Source organism: Staurois parvus, unplaced genomic scaffold (genome assembly GCF_062004578.1).
Source record: "Staurois parvus isolate SC_StPar_1 unplaced genomic scaffold, SC_StPar_1.0 ptg000097l, whole genome shotgun sequence".
Taxonomy (NCBI): Eukaryota; Metazoa; Chordata; class Amphibia; order Anura; family Ranidae; genus Staurois; species Staurois parvus.
In genome coordinates this window covers 1,486,767-1,512,239 of record NW_028317893.1, presented here as the reverse complement: position 1 = coordinate 1,512,239, position 25,473 = coordinate 1,486,767, and the positions used below count along the sequence as shown (strand labels likewise).

At 38.7% G+C, this 25,473-nt stretch overlaps 1 protein-coding gene across 10 annotated transcripts in view; it reads right to left on the bottom strand.

Annotated features, from left to right (window-relative positions):
• The window catches only part of PTPRM (protein tyrosine phosphatase receptor type M), a 998,088-nt gene that overhangs the window by 439,901 nt on the left and 532,714 nt on the right, over positions 1-25,473 (bottom strand). For all 10 annotated transcript variants that reach the window (XM_089670974.1, XM_089670978.1, XM_089670975.1 and 7 more), the window contains exons 9-11: positions 20,319-20,428; positions 7,741-7,942; positions 6,219-6,321 (exon numbers count right to left, since the gene is read on the bottom strand). In XM_089670974.1, coding sequence (XP_089527100.1) covers positions 6,219-6,321; positions 7,741-7,942; positions 20,319-20,428 — 415 coding nt within the window. The remainder of the gene's footprint in view (positions 1-6,218; positions 6,322-7,740; positions 7,943-20,318; positions 20,429-25,473) is intronic.

Here is a 25,473-nt window from a genome sequence, read left to right as displayed (position 1 = left end):
TATCTTTATCAGTAGATGGGATTGGTATCAAGAATGCATGAGTTTGCATCTAAAAGTAGAAGTGGCAGGTGTTTGGAAAATTCTGCCATTCTAGTGGCAGCTGTATTTCCACGGGTAGCTTACAAGCGATTTTATATGCTTATCAGAGAAAAAAAAAGGAAAAAGGCCACAGTGCAAGGGAAAGTAAAGAATATTACACCAAACGATATTATAAAAAGTATTGTGCCCGGAGTTCAGATTTAATGAAAGCTGTGCTGAGGGAGATAAGGAGGCTTCCACTGCTGTCTCCCTTAAAATGCTATTTACCTGTATGTCTCTGTTCATTATTACCTGTGCCAATAAACTTGAACGATCATGGATCTAGAGAAGTAGGAATTCCTCTACCCATACTTCTAAGTCTGTTTCAACCACTAAAAAAAAGGTTTAAGGCCACTGGATTAGTATGGCAGCCAGTCAGAACAGGTTTCCTTTAAATTAACAGTAATGTGTTTTGTATCAATCAGCTTGTGTATCTCAGGGAAAAGGCTGTAGAATAAATAGGCGCTTTAACGTCATTGAATTAGTTTGTTTGTGTTCCTGAAGTCATTGAATAAATCCAGTAAATCCTTATTCCCTAAAGTGATTTCATAAAACAAGTCGACTAACACAAGTTAACAAGCTCCACCAATATACCTCTTGTTGTGGCAACCATGGAAACACCATTAAGATTTACTGAGCCCTAGTATTAACCTGTAAGGTTCCCTGCAATGCAACCATACTGCCTGTTTTCTCATCATATGGAATATTAATTTATTTTAGTGAGTTCAACTGCATATTTCTAAGTACAGCAAACTAGATACATGCAATACAATTTTTTTTAAAGTGCTATAAAAATCATTTGTGCGAATCTAATCACAGCAAAAAAATAATTTTATATAACACAGTACTACATACCAGTTCATTTCATTGGGCGTTAGGACAAAAACACTACAGCAGTTAGGTCTTGTAAGCCCAGTTAGCAGAACCACTCACACCAATTTACATGCAATGCCCATGAACAAAATTTGATCAGTTGAATGCTTTTTTTTGTTTTCTAAATTTTACAAACACTTGTCACTTCTACTTTTAGATGCAAACTCATGCATTTTTTTTAATCCCACCTACTGATAAAAATATAGTGAAAGGGTTTTTTTTAACAGTTAAAGAGTTACTGAGGAAACAATAATTATTATGAAGAATGACTGCCCCCCAAAGAAGAATGTATCCCCTTAGTCCTGGGGGAAGCTCTGTCCATTGACACCCATAAAGGCTTGTCAATAGTGTCAAAGGTGTCAACGGTCCTGCTGCTTGCCATCCAGCTCAAACAGCCTATTCCCTTTAAGACACAGAAGACAAATGAACTATGTGGCCTGCTTAGTTTACTGTATGTACTGGGTTCTTGGATGTCTTTCCTGCACATGTGCTGTTGACTCCCATAGAAAACAATGGGGCCTTCTCAAGGGTGTCTGCAGGATGTAAAACAAGCTGTAATTTCTGGCAGGCCACATCTGTCAGTTTTGGGAAATATGCACCTAGGAACCCTTATTTGTATTATGTGATGATGATATTTCATTTTCCAAGGCCTCTTTACAAGTCCTAGAAACCCATCACCAGTTAGTTTAGCTGTTCAGATTGTTTTTGTATCTGGCTTTCCATTGTCTTCTGGAGAATCCTGTAAATGACCAAAGTTTGTGCTACCAACCTGTTTTACTGTATACTTTGATATCACATACTCAACATGTGTAACCTATCCTCTAAAATGCCTGCATGAGAATGTTGTTTGTACACTGAAAAAATGTTATCATATACCAGTCCACTAAACCTCTCATTAATACAAGTCCTTCAGGCAAACCCCAGAAGTTCTACACTTTTAACCTAATCGCACATCCCCACCTCAGTTTGTCCAAAAACCAAAATGTTCTTAGTCCTGTCAACGTAAAGTACACTAAGGGGTTTATTTACTAAAGCTGGAGAGTCCAAAATCAGACTCCCTTCTGCATAGAAACCAATCAGCTTCCAGGTTTCATTGCCAAAGCTTCATTGAACAAGCTGAGGTTAGAAGCTTATTGGTTTCTATGCAGAAGGGAGTCTGATTTTGGACTCTCCAGCTTTAGTAAATAAACCCCTAAGTGTCTTTGTAGCAGAAGAAGTTTTACTGCCGTTACAATCAAAAAAAAGAAAAAGAAAAAGAAAACTAATGAAACTGCTTACCTGCTACTGAATGCATTTATGGAAACATATGTAAAAATGAACAAAGGCAACATAACAAGGGATTAAAATTGTCTTCTAGCTGATAATGTATTTTTTTTATTTTGCATCTCATTTAATTTTTTCTTGCATAAAGAAAGCAGAATGAGTTTATAAAAGATACTTCAGCTAGAAAGGGTTTGATTTCCTGTCTAGATTCCCGATTATACAGAAATGTGAGATTTAATAGACAAAGATTTAGTATTACAGCAGCAGGAAATGCAATTTTATGATATAGACTTTAATCTTGATCCCATGAAACAACAATGAGATACAATGCAGGCCTTCTCTGAATTACAAAGTAAACTTGTAATAGTAGATAATATTAGATGATTAAATAGTGTGGGATAAAATGAAAAATAAAAGATGGGTTTTCCATTGTATAGCTGTTTTCAAGCCTATGGAAGATTGACTTGATGTAGGAATATCATGGAAAATACTCTTATGGGACCTTAGCAAATCATATGAGACTGAGACCTATCAATGTATTTCTGACAGCATGAAAATTACTCTGCGCCCAAACTATATAGAATTGCATTTCAAGGTTAGCAACATCCTCTATGTGCTAGACTATAATAATATTATACTACAGTATCTAAAGACATAGAAATAGAGCAGCAGGTTAAAGTTGGGTACACACATAAAGTTTTTTTTTGTTCAACCAGCGGGTTTTCTAAGGTTCCAGTGCCGTCGTTACTCAGGCGAGTTCTTCCCAAGTCTTTGGGTCCCTGGTGCTGGCATGGTGACTAAGGAAAGTCAGCTGTGACACCTTGCAGCTTCACAGTCAGCTTCCCACTGCGCATGCACAAGCCGCGCTGCACTTCGTGAATGGACCTGCAGTCTTCTGGGACCAGTGACATGTCCCAGAAGGTTATGGGCAGGGAAAAAGGGGGGAGAACTTTCACTCAAATCGCCTTGGCAGTCAGAGCAGAAGTGGGAGGGGGAAGGAGATGTTAAAATGGAACTTCCCTTTTATGGTGAAGTTCTGCTTTGAGCTGTATACAGGAGGCTATGTTATTCGTTTATCCTATGTCATATTCTTTATTTCATTTTTTAGGTGTTCACTACTGTACTAAAGTGACAGTTGCCCACGCCCCTGAACACTTCTTTCATGAAGAATCGTTCTATGAAGTTTCTTCAGAGGCTGAAACTGAGCAGTATGGACATTGGGAGAGATAATTATTTACTTTGTTCTTTACAGGTACATTCTTTGTTAAAGTTTTAAGCTGTGTGACAGTGTTGCTTTAACCACTTGCCCTCCTGAAGATTTACCCCCCTTCCTGACCAGGCCATTTTTTGCATCGCGGTGCTGCGTTACTTTACCTGACAATTGCGCAGTCATGCAACGCTGCACCCAAATGGAATTTATGTCCTTTTTTCCCAAAAATGTGGCTTTCTTTCAGTGATATTTGATCACCTGTGCGTTTTTTATTTTTTGCTCTATACAAAAAAAAGTGACAATTTTGAGAAAAAAACAATATTTTTGACTTTTTGCTCTTAAACATGTCCAATAAAAAAAATTTAAAAATCAAATTTCGTCATAAATATAGGCCAAAATGTATTCTGCTACATGTCTTTGCTAAAAAAAATCCCAATACATGTAAATTAATTGGTTTACGTAAAAGTTATAGTGTTTACAAATGGCGGTATATATACTGGGATTTTTTCCTTTATTTTATTTTTACTAGTAATTGTGATGAACAACAACTTATAGCGAGACTGTGGGACTTCGGCGGACATTCTGATACTGGGGGGAACTGACTTGGTGTCACTGACATCCCCAGTGACACCAATACAATGATCAGTGCTAAAAAAAAGCACTGACACTGTACTAATGGCACTGGGCAGGAAGGGGTTAACATGAGGGGCGATCAAAGGGTTAACTGTGTGCTGGGAGTGTTTTACTAGGGGGCCGTGTCAGTGTGCTTTACTGTATTCACACTGCTTTGGATGGCTGTGCTGTGCTGTGCATAGCCATCTGAAGCAGTGTACCCGTGCTGACAGGGAGGAGACTGTTAGTAAACAAAATAGTTCTCCTTCCCGTCGGAGATCCTTGGAAATCACCGTGCGCCGGCAAATAATCACCGGCCAGGACCCAGTGACTGACTGAATGGCGGCCCCCTACCTGGAAATGCAAAGTCACGTATACATACAGTATGTGATTTTGCACACCCGTGCCACCCTGTAGCAGTATTTTTGCTATAGGGCGGTTAGGAAGCAGTTAAAGTAAGAAGTTGAATAGTTACTAGGGGTAGCACAGAATATTCTTCCAGTTAATTTCATCAGTAGGTTTTTATTATTATTGTTATTATTATTATTATTATTATTATTATTATTATACAAGTCTTCTTGCCCACCAAATCCAAAAACAGAAGTAAAGGGAATCCCTCCACGAGGGACACCAAGAACAATTATAGAACATTTTTCTAATAGAGTGATGGGTTAAAATGTTTGCAGTTGGGATGATTCCAGGATGATTATACTCTTTGAGAGAGAGAGAGAGAGAGAGAGAGAGAGAGAGAGAGAGAGAGAGAAAGAATCTCCCCAAAAGGGACACAGAATTGTAAAGATTCCTGAGATAATTTTGCCTTTAAAGGGTAACTCTACTTTTGTGGGAAAAACATATTGCAAAAAAAAAAAGCATAAACAAGTGTGACACAAGCCATTTTGTAATATAACATTATTAAAAATGACCTTTCCTTTTCAATCTGCAGCGCTGTAATTTTGTAGCGCTGTAAATGGAATGGAATATGGCAAACCAGAGTTATTCTGTACACAGATGGTGTACAGAATGACCCCCAGAGATGCCATGTCTTGCTTGTGTGATTTGCTCACCAATTTTCTCCGAAGTCTGCACTATGATACAGATCAGATTTTGAGCATCCTTGAATCTCCTGTAACAAACGTTTCAGTTTTGGTGAGATACTCCCAAAGGGTTAACAAGAGGTAGGAAGTTTGTTAAAATCCCTGCAATGTACATAGATCACCCAGAGGGGAATATTTTTTTCTCAACAAAAGTGGATTTACTCTTTAACCTCTGGCAAATCTAAAAATAGGGCAGCTGTAGTTGTAAGCAACCACAGAAAAATTTATAGCAATGCTTTGATTTTCTCTGTGATTACTTACACCTTCAGAAAAAAATATCAACAGTGGCCCCAGGTTGGTACCCCTGAACTGTACTAGTCGATATTGGACAACAGTGAATATATACTGTATGCTTGTGATGGATGGGTGCCAGAGAATCAGACATATGGACACTAGGGGCTGACCTCCATATAAGTGCGAGACAAGCAATTGCTTTGCCTCTGCTCAGTCCTCCTGTATAGCTTCAAAATCCCAAAAGCATTGATTGTATGCATTTAAACCAAAAAGAAACTTTTATACAGTAACACTTAAAGTACATCATTTTTAAATGTTAATGAGCACACTGCAGAACTTTTGTATGGATTCAAAAACTACCTTCTAAACCCAGAAATAGACTCTTTGACTGCTTTTAAAACCCAAGTGGCTTTCGGAAATGGTCCTTCATTAGAAAAAACACCTGCTGCTTTATTGTGACACTTGGGCACAGCATCAGAAATAGCCTGCTTACACAGGTAACTACTGAAAGGTGAAAGTAAATCAGTTTAGGCTGGAAATATACTGTAGCCATGAATTTTGCTGATAGCAGCAAGTAATTACATTGCAGGAACGAATAAGCCACCCACACGCCGGTACTGCGGCTTTGTTCTCATTCTTCAAAGAATAAGCCACTTGCATCTGGATCAAATGCTTTAAACAATACTCAGACACTCATCAAAGTTCCTTCCTTTCTTCTGTTATTTAATTTAATTAGCCCTAATGCAGACATGGATTTACACAGTGTATACTGCGTGAAAAGTAATCCCCAGAAACATATTCAAAAAAATTAATCAATTTCATTTTTTAAAGGAATTCTCTCCCTCCTTTCATACCTGACAGGAGCTCCTCTGCTCTGAGCTGGCTTCAGCAGAACTGTCAATGTGCTGTCAGTCTGATTCAAAGGTGTTTCCAGTTCATACGCTGGCATGGAGGGGGCTGAGAAATACAAACAGAAATTAACAAAAAAATAAAAAACACTTTTCCGCTGCCTGAACACCTACATGCTGTGCATGTACCCAGAGGACTCTGCAACATGCTGACAGTGTTTGATAAACCACACTGAATATGTGAAATGTATTGACAAAGGTGTCCTGTGTGTTTATGCTGATATGACATTAGCCCCATACTTGTTTCTGCTGTAGTTCTACAAACGCTTTGTTTCAAGGATAAGTGGATAGTCATGTCTTACATCAAACCTGTCTCCTACATTCAGTTTCCAAATATTCAGGTGCTAATTGAGCAGTGTATGTGGTAGGATCTACTGTATATGCTAGACAATGTTGGAAACCCACAGTTAGAAAAAAGTGCACAAGTTAAATGCATCTAGCTGTTTACGTTTATTTAAATCCACTGTGAGTGCGGAGATAGTTAAAAATTCATATTTACAGACATAAGGGTTTATTTAATAAGGCACTCCAAAGAGCAAGAATTATGTGCAAAACGCAATAGCCGACAGCAATCTATCACAATGCACATTATTGGAGGCAGTTTAAAGGGGATTTTTACCTATTAGTCATGGGTTACTGCAGTTTGCGCATTAGTATTGCTCTTTGTATTGCCTTATTCAATAAATCCACATATTCCTATCATACGACATGCCAAACAGTATATGTCAAGGATAAAAAAAGAGTTATTTCAAAGACTGGGTCATTAACAAAAGGCTGAGCACAGTCACATATCAAGTGTATTTCAAACCACAGAAATATAGAAACGAGCACCAGACCAAAAGGTAATATAAAAACAGCCAACACATTTTGGGAGCAGCCCTGTGTTACCGTAGCTATTTTGGTGATTTTTATAGCATAGATATATGGAATAACATGTAGAGTTACATGTGTTGTTTTTAAAATCTAGGCATTCGTTATTCATATGCTAATGAACTTGTTGGGTTGGAGCATGAGCTCAGAATAGGAAGTGATGTACAGGAATTAAGGGGAGGGGAAAGAGGACTGTAGCAACCATATGCTCAAGACAAAGTAGCAGCATTTGTAGTTTTTTGAGGACTCAGCACACATGATAAAACTTGGATGGACTCAGAAACCAGTGACTTCACGGATCTTTTTTTAGAACCAGTAATGAACTCTCCTCATGGAATTACAAATTGCAGCAGTTGCTGAGTAGCAACGGAGTAGTCCTAATCTGCTGCTGCTGCTGAGAAACTTCTGTCAAGCTTGTACAAAGTTGAGAAAATACAACGATGCCTTTGCATTTCAGTCCAAAAAGGCCCACAAAACAGACAACATTTCCGCCAGCAATAATTATGTTACTGTGCATAGCAAATTCTTCACAAGGAAAATTTTGTTGAAGAGATAACACAATGAAAAGGAAAATAATTCCTACAATTTAAAGCAATACCTGAGATTTTGGTTGTAAACTGATTCGTAATAGGGGGACCAAATCCTTTGGCTGTGCTGGCCCGTATTGTAAATGAGTAGGTTGTCCCAGGATATAGCCCGAAGAACAGATAGTGCGTTTCATTTCCTTGTTTTAAAATACGTCCACTTTGATTGGATAAATCTATTTCAGGGTCAAAGGAGCTGACTGCCTTGTAGGATATCTGTGAAAAGAAGTGAGTAGAATTAATGGAAACTCAATGGAAAGACTTCTATTGGCAGAGTCAGATTACATCTTTATCCGATAAACCCTTCTGATGTATGCATCGTCAGACGTTTTATGATAACAGATCATATTCCGTCAGACTCTTCAAAACCTGAATTCAATGAAGGAACTCAGCCAAAACTGTTACGAGCTATTACTTTTATAGATACAAGGACTTAGCGGCAGATGGATTACAAATGTAGAAGATGGGTTCTAGCTTAACATAATACCTTTAAGTTGTTTGCCTTTACATTCCAAACATATAGACTGCATTCTGCTGCCTCCTTCAATAATTAGATTGCCTTAAAAGATTATGCTATTCATGATGACTGATACAATTTCTCAAGGTAAGTTTTACATGAGTGCATAAAGCAATCTGAATGAAATTTAACCTTCATTGTTGTTGCAAGAATCTCAGATTGCTCTTCAGTTATATTAGAACAGATTTACCAAACAGTGACAAAAAAGGATTAATTCACTCAATGCTAGGGTTAAACAACCACTTTATTACCGCCTAATATTTCTTTGAATGCCAATATTGGCATAGAAGTACTCTATGCTCTCTACTCTGAGCCCTGTGGATGTATGGACTAGTATTTACAGAAACACTTTATCTTTCCACTATTTTCTCAAAGCCAAAAATATACTATTCAGCTTTCAAGCACTTTGTCTATGCATTATCAACTCCAGTCTCCTCTAATACCCAGTTGGGTACTGCTATCTTACCTCTTGTGCAGCATGGAGAAGATGAAAGAAGTAAGTTAAAGCAGAACCTTACCCATAACAAATTGATAAAAAATAATGTTCTTAAGCAAGGAACATAATTATGCTACCAAAAGTAGTAAATTGTCTCCAGCATTGCTACTGTTTCTTCTTGCCTACTGAGGAAGTCCCACTGTGGACATATCATGTATAGGTGGGTGGAGCCACGCACATTACATCTTCCCATGGCCATCTTTTTTGTTTTTTGGCAATGTGGTATTTTATGCTTGTTAACCCGCACCCGGAGTGCCTTATAGTGAAAGTGTTATCCCACTTTTTATATATTACATTTTTATACGGAAAGCACTGTGGGCTGTCTTCTTATTCTCACATGACGATTGTGCATCACTGAGATTTTAAAAGAATGGAGAAAATCAGGACCCCGAGTGTTTGTATATGCCCTTAAGGGGAAAGTGCTATTGACTTCCTCTTGGCTCAGGGGTCATTTCCCAGGTGAGCGGCCAGTTTTTCAGGTGGAGGTGGTTCTCTCTTATGGGTGATATGTCAAGAAGATTTAAAGAATCCCATGGAAATTGATGGACATTTATTTTTTGCTTTTTTGCTTTTTGCTATTTGCATTGTTAGGTTGTGATAATACTTTATTTTTTTGTTATTTCACTATTTGGTTGTGCTCCAGTCGATCTGGCTCTATTTATCCTCCTCTGTGACCCTCAGAAATATGTGTTCCCCTGTTGCGCTCCAGTGGAGTTAAGCCTTGCTCCCACAACTAATTTTCATTTTGTCTTATCCGCCGATTGGACCTTGCGGTCCGTGCCGAGATGCTACTGTTGTTTTCTACTGTCCCCGTCTCCCAATCCCCTCTCTTCTCTCTCGTCTCCTCTTTTACTTTCCTTTCCGCTGGCTTTTTTCTCCCCCCCCCCTTTTTTTTTCTTTCTTTTTAGTTTACCTCTTTGGTTGTATGGAGTTTTCTCATGTTGTTCCAGACACCTCGCCCGGGGATACCCCCCGATACTTTATTATGTTATCCCTGTAAAATAATTTATTAATCTTTCCTTTTTACAGTTTTACTGCATCATTTTCATACATCCACATAGATCCTAACCTCATCTGTGTTGTTTCTTTTGTTTACCTACTTGTACATGTTCTTTATACTTCTCATGCTACGTCTGTTAAAATTATGCAAAATAATAAATACAAATTTGCCTTTAAATAAAAGAAAAGAAATGGGCATCTTGCAATAGGTAAATATACAGTACGCAAACAAACCAACAAAGAAAATAATGCAGGACCTCTAAATGTAGAATATTACAAGCTTAAAGCATGTGTTAAACACATTCATAATCTGCAAAAATAGAGCCCAATGCAAAAGAGTCCAAAGTATGTTATAAAAAACATCGCTAATAAAGTGTCTTCCACCAACTAATGGAAAGCCTCTCCACCAAAGCACCAGCAGAGCTAAAATGCACTCACTGACATCAAAGCTGCCACAGGAGAGCAGCAACATGTGCGTTTGTGTCAACAGGATCCTTCACACATGGTCAACTAGCTCTATTCTTACAATGGCGACACTCTGCAGTACCTCTTCTCAACACTGGGGACAGTCAGAAGGTTTGCTTGATACTGTCTAGGAAATAAAAAAATGCTCACCACACGGAGCCACAAGCAGGGGACCACATACTGCATAGCAGTGATCTCCAAACTGCGGCCCCAGGGCAAGATTTGCCCTTTGCTTGCCTCTATCTGACCCTTTGGGCACTATTCCATGCACAACTTACACCAATGATGGGGCACCATTATTCCCACTGACACCAATGATGGGGCACTATTCCTCCCAAAAATATCAACATTGAGGCACTATTATTTCCACTGATACCAATCAGTGCCGGGAAAAGGTAATCTAGGGTGAACATGCCAAATTTCACCCCCCTCAAGATGTATGGGCATTATGTCAGCAAAATCCCCTGCCTTGCTAAAAAAAAATTTGAGCACCAATCTGCATGCTTACCCCCTAAGCATAAATTCCCCCTCCTCCCAGTACAGATCTGTCCCCAGCTGGAATCCCCCCTCCCAGCACAAATCTTTGCCCCCTATTCCCCCCAGCTCAAATCCTCTCTCTCCCCATATGCCCCCATCACAAATCCCCACCCCCCAAAAAAATCCCCCTCCTAGCACGAATCCTCTTCACCATACTCCAAATTCCCTCCTCCCAGCACACATTCCCCTTCCCCAATCCCCCATTCTACCACAAACCCCCCCTTAAAACAAATTTCCCCTCCAATTACAAATTCCTTCCCCCCTCTAACATAGTACCTTTTCTAGCACAACCCCCCCCCCCCCAATCCCCCCTCCTAGCACAAATCCTCCCAACACAAATCCCCTCAAATCACCACTCCCCAAGTTTCTCCTCCTAGAACAATTCTTAACCCCTGCCTCCCCCCAAATTCCCCCTTCCACCCCAAATCTCCTCCTCCCCAATCTCCTCATGGTACCCCCCCCCCACTTCACTTGATACCACAGTGCCCAGGGCAGTCGCCCCTCCAGCCCACCCCTTATCCTGATACCAATGATAGGGCACTATTCTTCCCACTGATACAACAATTGGACATTATTCCCTCCACTGATAAACAATGGGGCACTATTACTTCCACTAAAACCAATGATGGGGCATTTTCTACTTCCACTGACCACAGTCCGGCCCTCCTAAAGTCTGAAAGACAATAAACTGGACCTTTGTTTAGAAAGTTTGGAGACCCAAGCTGTATATATGTAGTATGTTTATTAAAAAGGAGAAATTTCACATAAAAAAAATAAAAGGCTTCATCCAAATGCCAGTAACACAATGTAAGTGCACTGTTTTATTTGACATGACAATTGTTTTAACCAATTCTCATCCAGCGAAGTACAGGTGCTGGTACTTTCGGTGTTGATGCCGTTGCAGGCATCATCCTGGTACCATCTTTTAGAGCAGGCAGTCGGCTCTCTTGTAATAGCAATTGGAGCAGCTTTCCAGATGCTAGATTGCTATTACAAGCTGCGGGAGGGGATGCTCCCACCCTTCTGTCACTTTCTGTTGCTCCCTCAGGCTGTCCTGTCCCATCGGGAGACCCGAGACACCAGCCGGCACAATCGCCGGCTGGCTGGACAGCCAAACAAAGCTGGGATTGGCTTTGATTGGCTCTCCATTATAGTAACCCAGAATCAATGAAGTACACAGCGCCATTTTTAAAAAAATAAATTTATTCAGAAACACCAATCTTTCTGTTTTTTGAATGCTTTTAAGTGCAGAGGAGGGATTTGGGGTCTTATAGACTCCAGATCTCTTCCTAAAGAGTACCTGTCATGTGCCTATTGCTGTCACAAGGATGTTTACATTCCTTGTGACAGCAATAACATTAATAAAAAAAGCAGTGTAAAAATAAAAAAATAAAAATAAATTAATACATTTTAAAAAATTAAAGTGCCCCCCATCCTCTTATGCTCGCGCTCAAAGGCAAATGCGCGTATTGGTCCTGTATGCACGCAAACAGCGATTGTGTCATATCACCACGAACGTCAGATCATGGGCAGTAATTCTAGCACCAGACTTCCTCTGTAAATCTAAAGTGGTAACCCGTAAAGGCTTTTAAAGCATCGCCTATAGTTAGTAAAATTTACACTGTTTCTCACCATGGCACGGGCATGCAAAATTTTAAAGCGTGACATATTTGGTATCTATTTACTCAGTGTAACATACTCTTTTATATTTAAAAAAAATGGTTATTTATTGTGTTTTTTTGCAATAAAATTTTTAAAAGTGTATTTTTTCTAAAAAAATTGCATTTGAAAAACCGCTGCACAAAAGCATGTTACATAAAAATTTCAAAACCCACCAATTTATTCTCTAGGGCCTCTGCTTTAAAAATAAATATTGGGGGATCTAAGTAATTTTCTAGCAAAATAAATGGCCTGGACTGGAGGTAGTTGATGATAAAAAAGGGATAGTAAATTAGTAGCATTTGATAGTCAACCAACACTTTATTTAGTCATTATTTTGTCCAAATGGGAAAAAGTGTTATTCTTTGTAAAGTACTTCATAATGATAATCCTAGAATTTATTGCATCTCACAGGGAAGTATTTAAAAGTGTTTTATTTTTTTTTGGAGCAGCTTGTTTTTAAAAGATGAAGAATTTGTTAGCTTTTCAAGCGTAGCAGCTTACTGGCAATTATGTCTGTGAGCAATATTTGCTTCTTATCTTTTATTGAATATAATTTGTGCATAACTACAAATGGAACCATCAAAACAAATCAATCAGCTCCTATCCGTCCATTTAATTACTGCACACTGTGGAGATGGAACCGGGTGGCTGATGCAAATGAATGCAGTACAGAGACTCAGTTTTTGCTACTACTCATCCTCTTCTGTAGATAAATAAGATTCTACCTTTGAAAGCAGAGCTTGAGAATCTGCTATAAAAATCCCAGTGCAATTTTTAGGACAATTACAAGTATGCTGATGGACAAAAGAAATAAATATTTGAGTAACCTTTTGTTCCCTTTCTAACTGTCAAGAAAATTGACAACTTTGACTTGGCAAAAATGTCTGGGACTTAACCAATTGTCATGAGTGTGATTGACAGGTAAAGAATGGAATTTTTTTTTTTACCTCTTCACTGAGTGTTCTTAGTTCTTTATGTAAACTCTGGTGTCTGCACAAAATTCATGCAAAATCCATTTTAAATCCAAGTATTTTCTATTTAAATAAGTCTTCTTCACTATATTTAATGCCTTTGGTAGAAAATCTTTTTTGAGCACTAGCTGTACTCATCACTATAGTTAGCAATATACGTGTGTTGAAATGAATAGAGAAACTACCATTTCTTGCTTGCATCTGACAATGTTAGTTGTCTGGCTGATGCTGATCTTCTGAATCACTGACCCAAAACAAACACACAGCATGTGAAGTCAGAGAAAGTCACAATAGCTTATCTGTATACGTGCTTTGGGTCAGTGGCGCAGAAAGTATTAAAGCCACTATATCAGCATGATAGTCAGTATTCGTTATACACTACTTTGATTGTGATCCATGGACTGTAATCAGTAGCTAGCAACAGAGCTGGATGATCCCCAAGCCAACCTAGGTAAGAGCCTAAAGCCAAATGAATGTCCAAGGAGCCATAATAAAACATATTTGCTCTTGCTGTAAACCAGGGGGATAGCTAATTTAATCAAAGCCATGCACCTGCCTATCACTTCACGAGGAAGCACTTGTAAGCATTTGGTGTATGGTATACCATACCATGGAAGTTCAGACCATGCAAATGGGGTGGCTTCTCTGTGCCTATATAAATCCTTCTTATGATGTAAGTTAAAGAAATGTGGGGGTCAAAGCTGCTACCTGGCCTTGGACCACATTCTGCCACAGTCCAACTCTAGTTAATAACCAGTATTACTTAGGTCTTTATTTCTGTCACAGCAACAGAAACAGGCACAATTGTATGCAGATCCCTTTCCCATGCATGGAGTACCAGTGGTCATTTTCAAAATTATTCTTATTTCTTGTTGCATACAATCAGAGGCAAAACTTTAAATGCATTTATCAGGCTGTACTCACATTGGGGTTGATCTAGGAAAGGCAAATAGACGGTACACTTTGCAAATGGAGTTGCACTCTGCAAGTATAGTTGCTCCAAAGCTTAAAAAATGAAGCTTCACTTTACAAATAATAACCAATCACATGTAATGGAAATAAAAAAATGCAAAAACAGCATTTTTGCTTGCACATAATTCGATAAGGAAATCAGCAGAACTTCCCCTCATTTACCAAATTCTGGTGCAACTGCACTTGCAAAGTGTAGAGTCTATCTGCCGTTATGAAATAAAACCCTATTAAGGAGATTTACTAAACTGAAAAACAAAGAATCTGGTGCAGCTGTACATAGTAACCAATCAGCTTCTAAGTTTTCGAAATTGAATTGAACAAGCTGAAGATAGAAGCTGATTGGTTGCTATGCACAACTGCACTGGATTCTGTGAGCTCCAATTTTAGTATATCTCCCCTAATGTATTTGATACAACATCCAAAGCAATGTGTTGTGTAGCACATATATCTGCTTTCAACTGGTCCCCTCCCCCGTTAGGTGAAACCACAGAAAGTAAATAGGTAGGTGTAGCTTGAATGCAAAAAGTAAGCTTAGCTAGTCTACTTGCTGCTCACTATTACAGAAGTTAGCTTATGTGCTTGGCAAGGGTATGAACCACCTTCAAAGCACCTATAGACGTTGGCAGACTTTAATTTCATGTTTTCAGCACCCCACCCCCCTGCCTGAGAATGTCAATCTACATTGGAACTTCTAGCTAGATATGCACAGCTGAGTGTGCTCCAAGTTCTGTTACTGCATTGTCACTGAGAGCCACAGGCCTCATTTGAAAAACTAATCACTGACATCTACAGGCCTCAGTCGAAAAGCCAGTCACTGACATCCGCAGGCCTCAACCAAGGAACCAATTAAAGAAAAAGAGAAACCATAGTAGAGAGTACCTGAATTTTTTTAAAGATTTTTTTCACTTATGAACTGATACTAAACAAAAGGAGGCCATCCAATACAATGGTGTACCAATATGGTGCACACTAGGGCTTTTTGAAAAATGTGAATTTGTTTAGGCTGGCAAATTAATGTTAACTTTAAAATAAAATGAACTGATATATACAGTACTAAAGCTAATAAACTTGGTCTGAACATCTAGGTATGAGTGATCTCCATTCACAAAGGGAATAACCTACCACAATGCGAATAAGCCTTTAAGGTAAGTAAACCATCATCTCAGAGGCAGATTGATCTGTGAAAGCAGAAGTCAATAAAATACAGGCATACAACATGCTACTTCAAGTTTACTTTGATTCTAAAGCTGGCTATACAAGACTCAGTTCTTTTCGTTCAGACAGTTTTTTTCTTTCGAGGGTGAACTGGGGAATGCTCCCTTCTGTGCTACTGTATTCTGACAGTGAGGCAACTCCTCTGTTGTCAGAATACACTGATCAGGACTGCAGCCATTGGCTGCAGTCACTGATCAAATGTTTTTTTTCCCATCAGGTTCATGCAACAGAAGTCGATTGATAGATCAACTTCTGTTGATCCATAGTGCTGGTCCCTGCTGAACTGGCTGAATTTCAATCCATCTATGGCCCCTTTTAGGCTTGGGATGAGGTTAGCATGGGAATGCCAATCGCTGCACATACATAGAGAAAACTGCTAAATTGACAGGGCCTTACACTGATTACAATTTGACAGTTTGTAATTTCCTTCAGCCAGTTTATAATGTTCCCAAAAACCAAATATATAATTTATTTGGACTGGTATATAATAACTGTACCAAATCCCTATTTAAACTAAACTGCAAATATACTATTTAAATAAAGGGACTTTCAAGGTATTAATGTAAAAACAAATTACAGTATTGACAAAATAGCCTTGTTTAAAAATTGAAAGACTATTACATTAAAAAATTATTAAAATCACACTTGACAAGATTATGTGCCATAACAAGAATCCACTTTTTTTATTTTATAAGAGTCTCAATAAGGGCAATTTTCTTCCTAACATCTCAGGACCTGCTGATCGACTCATATACATACATCTATTAATTAATTTAATATTTCTCTTATAAACTGAAATAAAATTGAACATCTGAGATGAAATAGTAGATATAAAGTATATGACCCAAGTCATAGGTTTTAAAATGTTACAATAACATTGTATCTTATTGAGACTCTTCTACATAAAAAATTTGGATTCTTGGTATGGCATTTAATGTGTGATTTTATAATGTTTTTAATGTGAATATTCATAAAAGATTCATAAATGCTTGAAAAATATTATTTTGTGAATGCGTTTTTGATACAACGATACCATGAAATTCCCCTTATTTCAAAGATACAGTATGCCTGTAGACTACAATGTACTCAAGTAAAGGTCCCTTATGAGACAGGAGAAGGTTTTTAGAGACCTTGCAGTGTATAATTGTGTAGAATTTGCATCCCAATAAACTGTAGCTTACATTTGAAATTGCACCTGCTTCTTTCTTTTATAATAGGCTTCATGGAAAGAAACACCGGTGAAATACAATGAAAGTGACCATTATACTATTTCAACTTCATTGTTCCTGAACAATCAACTCAGATCTGTCTCCATATTATTCATTGTGTTTACTGGCATCACTTCAGCTTGCTATTTACAAAGGTAAATGTGAATATATGTTACAGATGAAAAATATAATAGTGTGTTCCAAAGTATTCAATGATTTACACATGACGTTGAGAGCTTTGTACCAGATCTACCCAGTATAATGCTTCATCACACAAATTTTATTTGAACTCTCATCTTTTAATTATTTTCCAAAACTCAAATGTTTATAGATAGATAAACTTTAAAACATATAACAGAAAAGATATTATATATATATATATATATATATATATACACACTGTATTGCCAAAAGTATTGGGACGTCTGCCTTTACACGCACATGAATTTTAATGACATCCCAGTCTTAGTCCTTAGGGTTCACTATTCAGTTGGCCCACCCTTTGCAGCTATAACAGCTTCATCTCTTCTGGGAAGGCTGTCCACAAGGTTTAGGAGTGTGTCTATGGGAATGTTTGACTGTTCTTCCAGAAGCCATTTGTGAGGAGAGGCACTGATGTCGGACGAGAAAGCCTGGCTCACAGTCTCTGCTCTAATTCATCCCAAAGGTGTTCTATTGGGTCGAGGTCAGGCTAGTCAAGTTCCTCTATCTCAAACTCGCTTATCTATGTCTTTATGGACCTTGCTTTGTGCACTGGTGTGCAGTCATGTTGGAACAGGAAGAGGCTATCCTCAAACTGTTACCACAAAGTTAGCAGATTGAGGTCAGGACTCTGTGCAGGCTAGTCAGGTTCCTCCACCCCAAACTCGCTCATACATGTCTTTATAGACATTGCTTTGTGCACTGGTGCACAGTCATGTTGGAACAAGAAGGGACCATCCCTAAACTGTTCCCACAAAGTTGGGAGCATGAAATTGTCCAAAATGTCTTGGTATGCTGACGCCTTAAGAGTTCCCTTCACTGGAACTAAGGGGCCAACCCCTGTAAAACAACCCCACACCATAATCCCCCTCCAATAAACTTTACTCTTGGCACAATGCAGTCAGGCAAGGACCATCCTCCTGGAAACCGCCAAACCCAGACACATCCATCAGATTGCCAGACAGAGAAGCGTGATTCGTCACTCCAGAGAACATGTCTCCACTGCTCTAGAGTCCAGTGGCAGTGTGCTTTACACTTCTGCATCTGATGCTTTGCATTGCACTTGGTGATGTAAGGCTTCGATGCAGTTGCTCGACCATGGAAACCCATTCCATGAAGCTCTCTACACACTGTTGTTGTGCTAATTTGAAATAGCTACTTGAATCAGCTATTGACTGCAGACAGTGGGCGACTTCTGCGCTGACCCCACGCTGTCATTTTGCATGGCCTACCACTTTGTGGCTGAGTTGTTGTTGTTTCCAGTTGCTTCCACTTTGTTATAATACCACTAACAGTTGACTGTGGAATATTTAGTAGCAAGGTAATTTCACGGGCGGACTTATTGCACAGGTGGCAAGCTATCACGGTACTACACTTAAATTCACTGAGCTCCTGAGAGCGACCCATTCTTTCACAAATGTTTGTAGAAGCAGTCTACATGCCTAGGTGCTTGATTTTATACACCTGCGGCCATGGAGGTGATTGGAATACCTGAATCCAATGATTTGGTGGGGTGTCCCAATACTTTAGGGAATATAGTGTATATATATATATATATATATATATATATACCGTGTATATATTGTACTGTGAAACATTTTTAAAATATAATCAAATGAATAGTTTTTATTCAAAGAATAAATGGTGAGCGCAAGACAAAAAGAAAAAAGTAAAGCAGCTAGCACAACGTGCCAAACCCTCTGTCTCCACAAAAACAAAAAACTATAATAACAATGTGCACTGCTAATAAAAATGTGTGTTATAATCATTGATGACCAGTGTGATTGTAAAAAAGAAAGGAAACATCATAAAAATAAAATAAGGAATAGTGAATACTCCACTGAAGAAACAAAATGGACAACAAATGAAAATGTATAAGTCCTCTAAATATCATAATAGTCTCAAAAATAGTGAAGTGATCAAATCAACAAAATGTCGTGACTTCTGTGACTTCCGCACTGCACCTTCACCATAATGCACTTACCAGAAGTAAGTAGCAAGCAAACCCAGAGCAGAATGACACTAAGGGTGTTCCTGCATGTTCCTATTGCCAGTGACCCGGTTGAAGGTGGGATTTCTCCAGAAACCAGTGATACACTAAATGAACAATCAAAAGTAGAGTAGCCAAGTCTCCAGCCCACGGTGAACCAAGGAAAGGGATTAGTCCTAGAGAGCAAGCTCATAGACCGAGCCTGGAGACAGTATCATATAGTATAGTATGTTTTATTAAAAAGATAGCAACCACGTGGAGCATAAAATCATCAGTGGATAAAAAGTACTTACAAATATGGCTGCCACGTGGACGCGGAGGCGGGACGTCAGCACGTAGGCTCCTCCCTGACGATTTTTTCGTGCGCATGCATGTTCTTAAAGGGATCCACCTAGTCACAGAAGTCACGACATTTTGTTGATTTGATCACATCACTATTTTTGGGATTATTATGATATTTAGAGGACTTATATATTTTAATTTGTTATTTATTATACCATCCATTTTGTTTCTTCATTGGAGTATTCACAATTCCATATTTCTTTTTTATGATGTTTCCTTTCTTTTTTACAATCACACTGGTCATCATTGATTATAACACACATTTTTATTAGCATTGCACATTGATATTATAGGGAAGTTTTTATTGGTCAATTTGAAAGGCCTAAAGGTGCATAAACAGAAGAAACTTTTGACAAATCAATTTTGGTATGTCTTCCCTTTATCTTCAAAACAGCTTACCTGCTCTGTGCAATGGTTTTGTACAAAGCAGCCACAATCCTCTCTGGTTCCCCGCCGATGCTCCTGGCTCTTCCTCCCTGCTTAGTGCTCTCATTATAAGCTGCTTGCTTTGGGGGCATTTATGCGAGCTCGCTTCCGAGCCATGTTCTGTGTGTCCATTGACACACACAGTGCAACTCGGCCCAGCCCCCTGTTCCTTCCTTACTGGCTGTGACTGACAGCAGCAGGAGCCAATGGCTCTCGCTGCTGCCTCTGAGCCAGTGAGGAGAGAGAGAGAGAGCAACTGCTCTAGTGCATAGTGCTGTTTTGGCATCAGGGTCAGGTAAGGGGGGATGGGGAGTTGCATATAGAAGGTTTTATGTCTTAATGCATAGAATGCCTCAGTCTTTCCTGTCTTTTGTATGAAGGGGGGTGTGTCCCTTCCCTCCAGTAAGCTCTCAGCTCTCCTAACTGAGAGGAACTTCAACTCCATCTCTCAGCTTTCTGAAAGTTCAGACAAGCTGTATAAATTCTGGGTATATGTAAGGGTTTACAATCACTTTAGGTATACAAAGTATACTAAAAACACAATATATTGCAAGGCATAGTGATATACATGGTAATCAGGCAATATCATACCTCATATAAAGTAATGATGCCATATGTTTGAGCAGGCTCCCTCCAGTGCAGAAAAATCTTCTCCTCAAATGTGCTGCTTTGGATTGATTCTAAAGGTACAGCGCCCGGTACTAGTATATAGAGAAAAACAGCATTGTGTATTTAATATGATGCATCACATCCATAATACCCCAATATGACCCATCATTATTTGTAATAAAGAATACTAGCCCCAAAGGAAACTATAAAGAAGTAATATTTAAATATCACCTAATCCAAAACTGATATTTCTGTTGTTGGTAGATACCCGAGAGTTAAGCCACAAGACAATCTCTTACATTTCTCAAGCACACTACCAGTGAGATCTTTATTCTTTGGTTTCTGGACCTGCATACTTGTTGTAACCATTGAAAAGTCCTCCCATTTCCCCTGTTTACATTCTGTCATAGAAAGTGAAACAAGAGGAGGTGGAATAAGCAAACGTTGGTGGAAACAAATAAAAACTTCAAGACCCGAGCTGGATGTTACGGTGAGGAGATCTCAATGATGGTATATGCAATATATAAAAGAAACTAGGGTCTAACCCAACTCCTCAGGCTTCATCTATAACTAAAATATCACTATTTGGTGAAACAGATGAAACAAAAAATTTACACTGTAAAATAGTACATCAATATGGAAAGCTCCTCAGCATCTTTTGTTACACAGGAGTGCTTCACCAATGCAGCCCTCTTCTGATTTGGGGAATCTTGCTATTGAAAAACAGAGAGGGCACAAGGGCCTGGTGCATTACCTGTTAAAAGGTTTATTGAATTAAAACAAGAAAAAAGCATACTCACAAAATGGCCAAAGACCAAATGTGCTGTATGTACAAAGACAAAGTGAGAAGAGGACGCGATGTGGAGATGTATCATTAAGACCTGCATTTCAATTAGACAACCAGGCTGACGTGCTTTGAGGGACATGTCCCCTTCTTTACCGCATGGTTAGTCTGTGTACTCCACCACCTCTTAAAGGATAAGTTTACCTTTCGTAACATGTTACACCCACATTCAGGGTGTAACATATAACATGTTACAATCTGACCAGCCCCCGCTCCCCTCGCTCCCCGCTTTGACAGCTAACAGGGGATCCCCCCTCCCCCCGCTAGCTGTCAAATTTGAAAGAAACATGGCCGCGTGGGGCTCTGACCGCCCGGCTGCCTTACTCATTCAGAGTCCTCTGTGAATGAGAGACTACAAGTCCTGGCAGCCTTCGCGGCTGTCAGCTTGTAGTCCTCAATGAACTACCACGGCACTGTGGAGCGCCGTGGTAGTTAATTGAATCTTCCTGTCAGTATATCTGCTTGCTCATACATCCTGCACGGGCAAGCAGATATTCTGACAGATCTGCTGGAGACCTGTATATCACCAGCGATCTACTGATCGCTGGTGCAAAGCTTTACAGGCTTCTGCAGACAAAAATAATAAATGCACATTTTGGTACCTGCAAAAAATGTGCATTTATTATTTTTTACTAAAAGGTGAACTTATCCTTTAAACAATTAAAGAGGTGATGGCATACACAGACTAACTATGCTCTGAAAATGGGTGCTTGTCCCTCGAAACGTGTCAGCCTAGTTGTCTGAGTGATGCGCAGTTCTTGATGACACAACCCCACATCCCCACCTCTTCTCCCTTTGAGTTTATACTGTACAGTATAAGCAACCCTTTTGGCCTGTGTGCCTCTTGTGAGTATGTCTTTGGCTTGTTTTAATTCAATAAACTTTTTTATTGGGTAATGCACCACAACTTTGTACACTGTTAATAACTAGTGGACAGAAAATTATTTTTGTAGATATTCAAGCAAAAATGATACAACTTTATATAATGGTTGGTTAATATTTAGAATTTAATTGTGTCTTTGTACAGGAGTAGTAGCAGTAGCTGTTGTTTAGGCTCAGTTATTGCAGGCAAATGCTCAAACTACTTTATATTCTTTAAAGAAAATAGATTACTACTATGCTGCAATATGCAATATATGTACATGGATGCACAGCTAAGTAATAAATTATGAACACACAGCATCTGAATATTACCAGTGCACACATTAATGCACACAATTGCTGTTCTTTGCTGATACACTATTGTACTGTATATTCATCATCAGTTTACTACAGACATTCCAAAACCTATTTTTACATTATGACATCTGCACTTTAGAAGAATTCAATTTATTTTAGTACATCTAAAAAGTATGGATGACAAGAGAGTCAAGCAGGTGTTTTTTTTATCAGAAACCATTTGATGTCTAATTTATTTTGGCACTTAGTGGTCATTGAAGTGCCTGCCAGAACTCTCCTATAGGCACAATATATGTGCAAGTACTTGACTTAAGGGCCATAACAGAAAATTCTGCATTCAGTGACTGTGACAGCATCTGTCAAATATGCTGCTACAATGGACATTCATTTTTATAGGAAAAAAGAGTTCTAATAATTTAATATGGCTTATCTGATTTGAATGTTCTGAAACTCTCTATTAAAGTATGGTGTAATATAGTTTTTTTAATACTTTATTTCTTATTTGGGTTTAGAGAAAAAATCTAATGACATACCAAAATAAAAGGTAAAAATATTTAAAATATAGTGTTATAAAAAAAGTTCAAAGGTTGTATATCATGTGATAAAGCTGTAAGAGTTACACATTATTTGCTGTATATAGCCATAGGTATTCAGTAGTTCTCCTTATTTATAGAAATCCTGGCTATAAAGAAATCAGGTGACATTATACCCTATTACAATTACCCAGAGAGAATAATGAAAAAGAACAGGCTGGTAGTAATACTGAAACAGTAACTACAACAAAGGCTTTGTATTTTCTAAAGTGGTCTATTGAGATTAAGGGTTTCAATGTTTTAGATGTTTAAAGGTTGACAGAGTAGGATATACCTAGAAAAACATTTTAGGTCAGGGTGGTACATCTGCTGTCAAGGAGCCATTTGCTCCAGAGTCACCAAATTGTCATCCTGGTAAGATTAGCATTAGTGAACATTAAATCTTATGTTGTGTGATCATTTGGTATTTGGAGAACTATTGACAGAAAGGGGGTTTCCTTATCCTTCCACCTTTTCACTATCGATAATCTAGCTGCTATATAGACATGGGCTATAAAGGTTTGGAACCCAGTAGGCTACTAATTGATCCCTATTCCCAATAGAGCATGGCTCAGATCAGGAGTACTAGTAACATGAATGACAGAACTGATAAATCAAAAAAACTTTCCCAAAAGTTAACAAGGTGGGGAATAGTCCAGCAAATGTGTTTCAAAGTTCCAGTGTGCCTGCAGTCTATCCAACAAAGAGGAGATTGGTTAGTGAAAATTGCTGCAAACCTTTGAGGTATATAATAACACCTATGCAGCAAATTTTGCACTTATTTCCAGAGGAATATGCACTTTGAAAACTTTAGGGGCCATCTGATTGCAGCACACCACTGTTTGTAAGAGATAGAAAAATCAGGTTCCATTCCCCAGTATTCCATTGTGGGGAGTTTACTCTGGACTTATTGCTTGAATAACAGTTATTAGAGAGCTGAAATACCCTACCCTTCCGATCATTAGAAGGAAGTTACAGGTACAGAAAGGACTGGGACTGCAGTGCTTCCTTCATTAGGCCATTAGATATTTGTGCAATTAATCCCCAGGTTCTTAAGGTTTCTGTAACTATACCTAAGAATGATTTATTAGGTTGTCCTTGTAGCAAAAGAATTCAAGAGAAATGTGAGGTTAGTTTGCAGTGCAGCATTTTCTATCTGCACTCAGTAATGGATGTTGCGGGCCAACAGTGGTTAGCCAGGTCTAGTGTGACGGCTTTGCAATATTTAGAGATATCCAGTGCTCCCATGCTTGCATGGCATGTAGGAGTACACAGACTAGAAATGCAAATCTCTGGTTCTTGTTTCCTCGTGTAAAAGAGTTGACAATGGTTCAGAGAATATGTAAGTATGATGGTAATACGTGAAGTAGTAATGTAATTTAGAGGTAAGGTAAACATTTTGCTTAGGACTATATGGCCTGCCCAGGAGGCTGGGGTGGACTGCAGGTTTTTACACAGAGTTTTAACTTTCATAAGGCATTGTAGTTAAGGCAAAATAGATCATTGCTAGGTGATGTCAACTGTATTCCAAAATATGTCAGGGAGGAGGGCCCCCCATGAGAAAGAGACTGCCTAAGGGATTTGTGCTTTAATGGTGGCGTCTAAACAAATAGTGAGCATGCAAGACTTATAGTAGTTGATTTTTTATAGGGAAAGGTTGCAAACATTTTCCAGTATATTTAGTACAACAGATAAGGATTGCAGAGAATTAATTTAATCTATCAGAACACCATTGCCATAAAAGGCCAATTTTATGCTCCCGAGAGTCCCACTTGAAGTCAAAGGTCTGGGCAGATAAACTCCACAAGAGCTTACATTACTAGGGTGAAAAAAGAGGGGTTCAGGGACTTATCTGATGAGTATCATCAGTTTTTCTAAAGGGGCTTGAGAACATTCACAAAGTTCACACTGGGACTGGGTGAGGTGTAAAGCACACTGATTGCTGAGCTTAAGTGGCCCTTTATAAAAGAAGAAATCTGATAGAGTCTTAGTGGACCACATCAAATGCCTTCTCTGAGAGAAGCAGAGATGGTATTTATTGACATTCATTAAATTAGACCTATAAAATCTGCTGGTCTCATCTGAGGCCTGATGACCAACAACTTGGTCTGGATGTATAAATTGCATGAAGATGTCTGCTAATCGATTTGTCAGGAGCTTAGTATATATTTTAGTGTTGGCATTTGGCGATTTGCCCAGTTTAGGGATAGCGACAATAAGTGCTTACATCCTGAGAGAATGCCCCAGTGTCAGCTATCTGATTAAAAATTCTACACAGATGAGGTGATAGCATGCATGCATACGTTTAACAAGAAAACGTCAATTATAGTATTAGCTGCTCATCCTCAAACTACATTATTCACAGAGAAAATACCCCCTTGTGCTTTAATGTAGCTTGAAATATGCCACATATACGTTAATTAGAGATGAGCGAATTATTCAAAAATTAGATTCGGCTGATTCGCCGAATTTGCGGGAGAAATTCGATTCGATGCGAATTTATTCGCCACGAATTTAACTTATTAAAAGGGTTTCTAGGCTT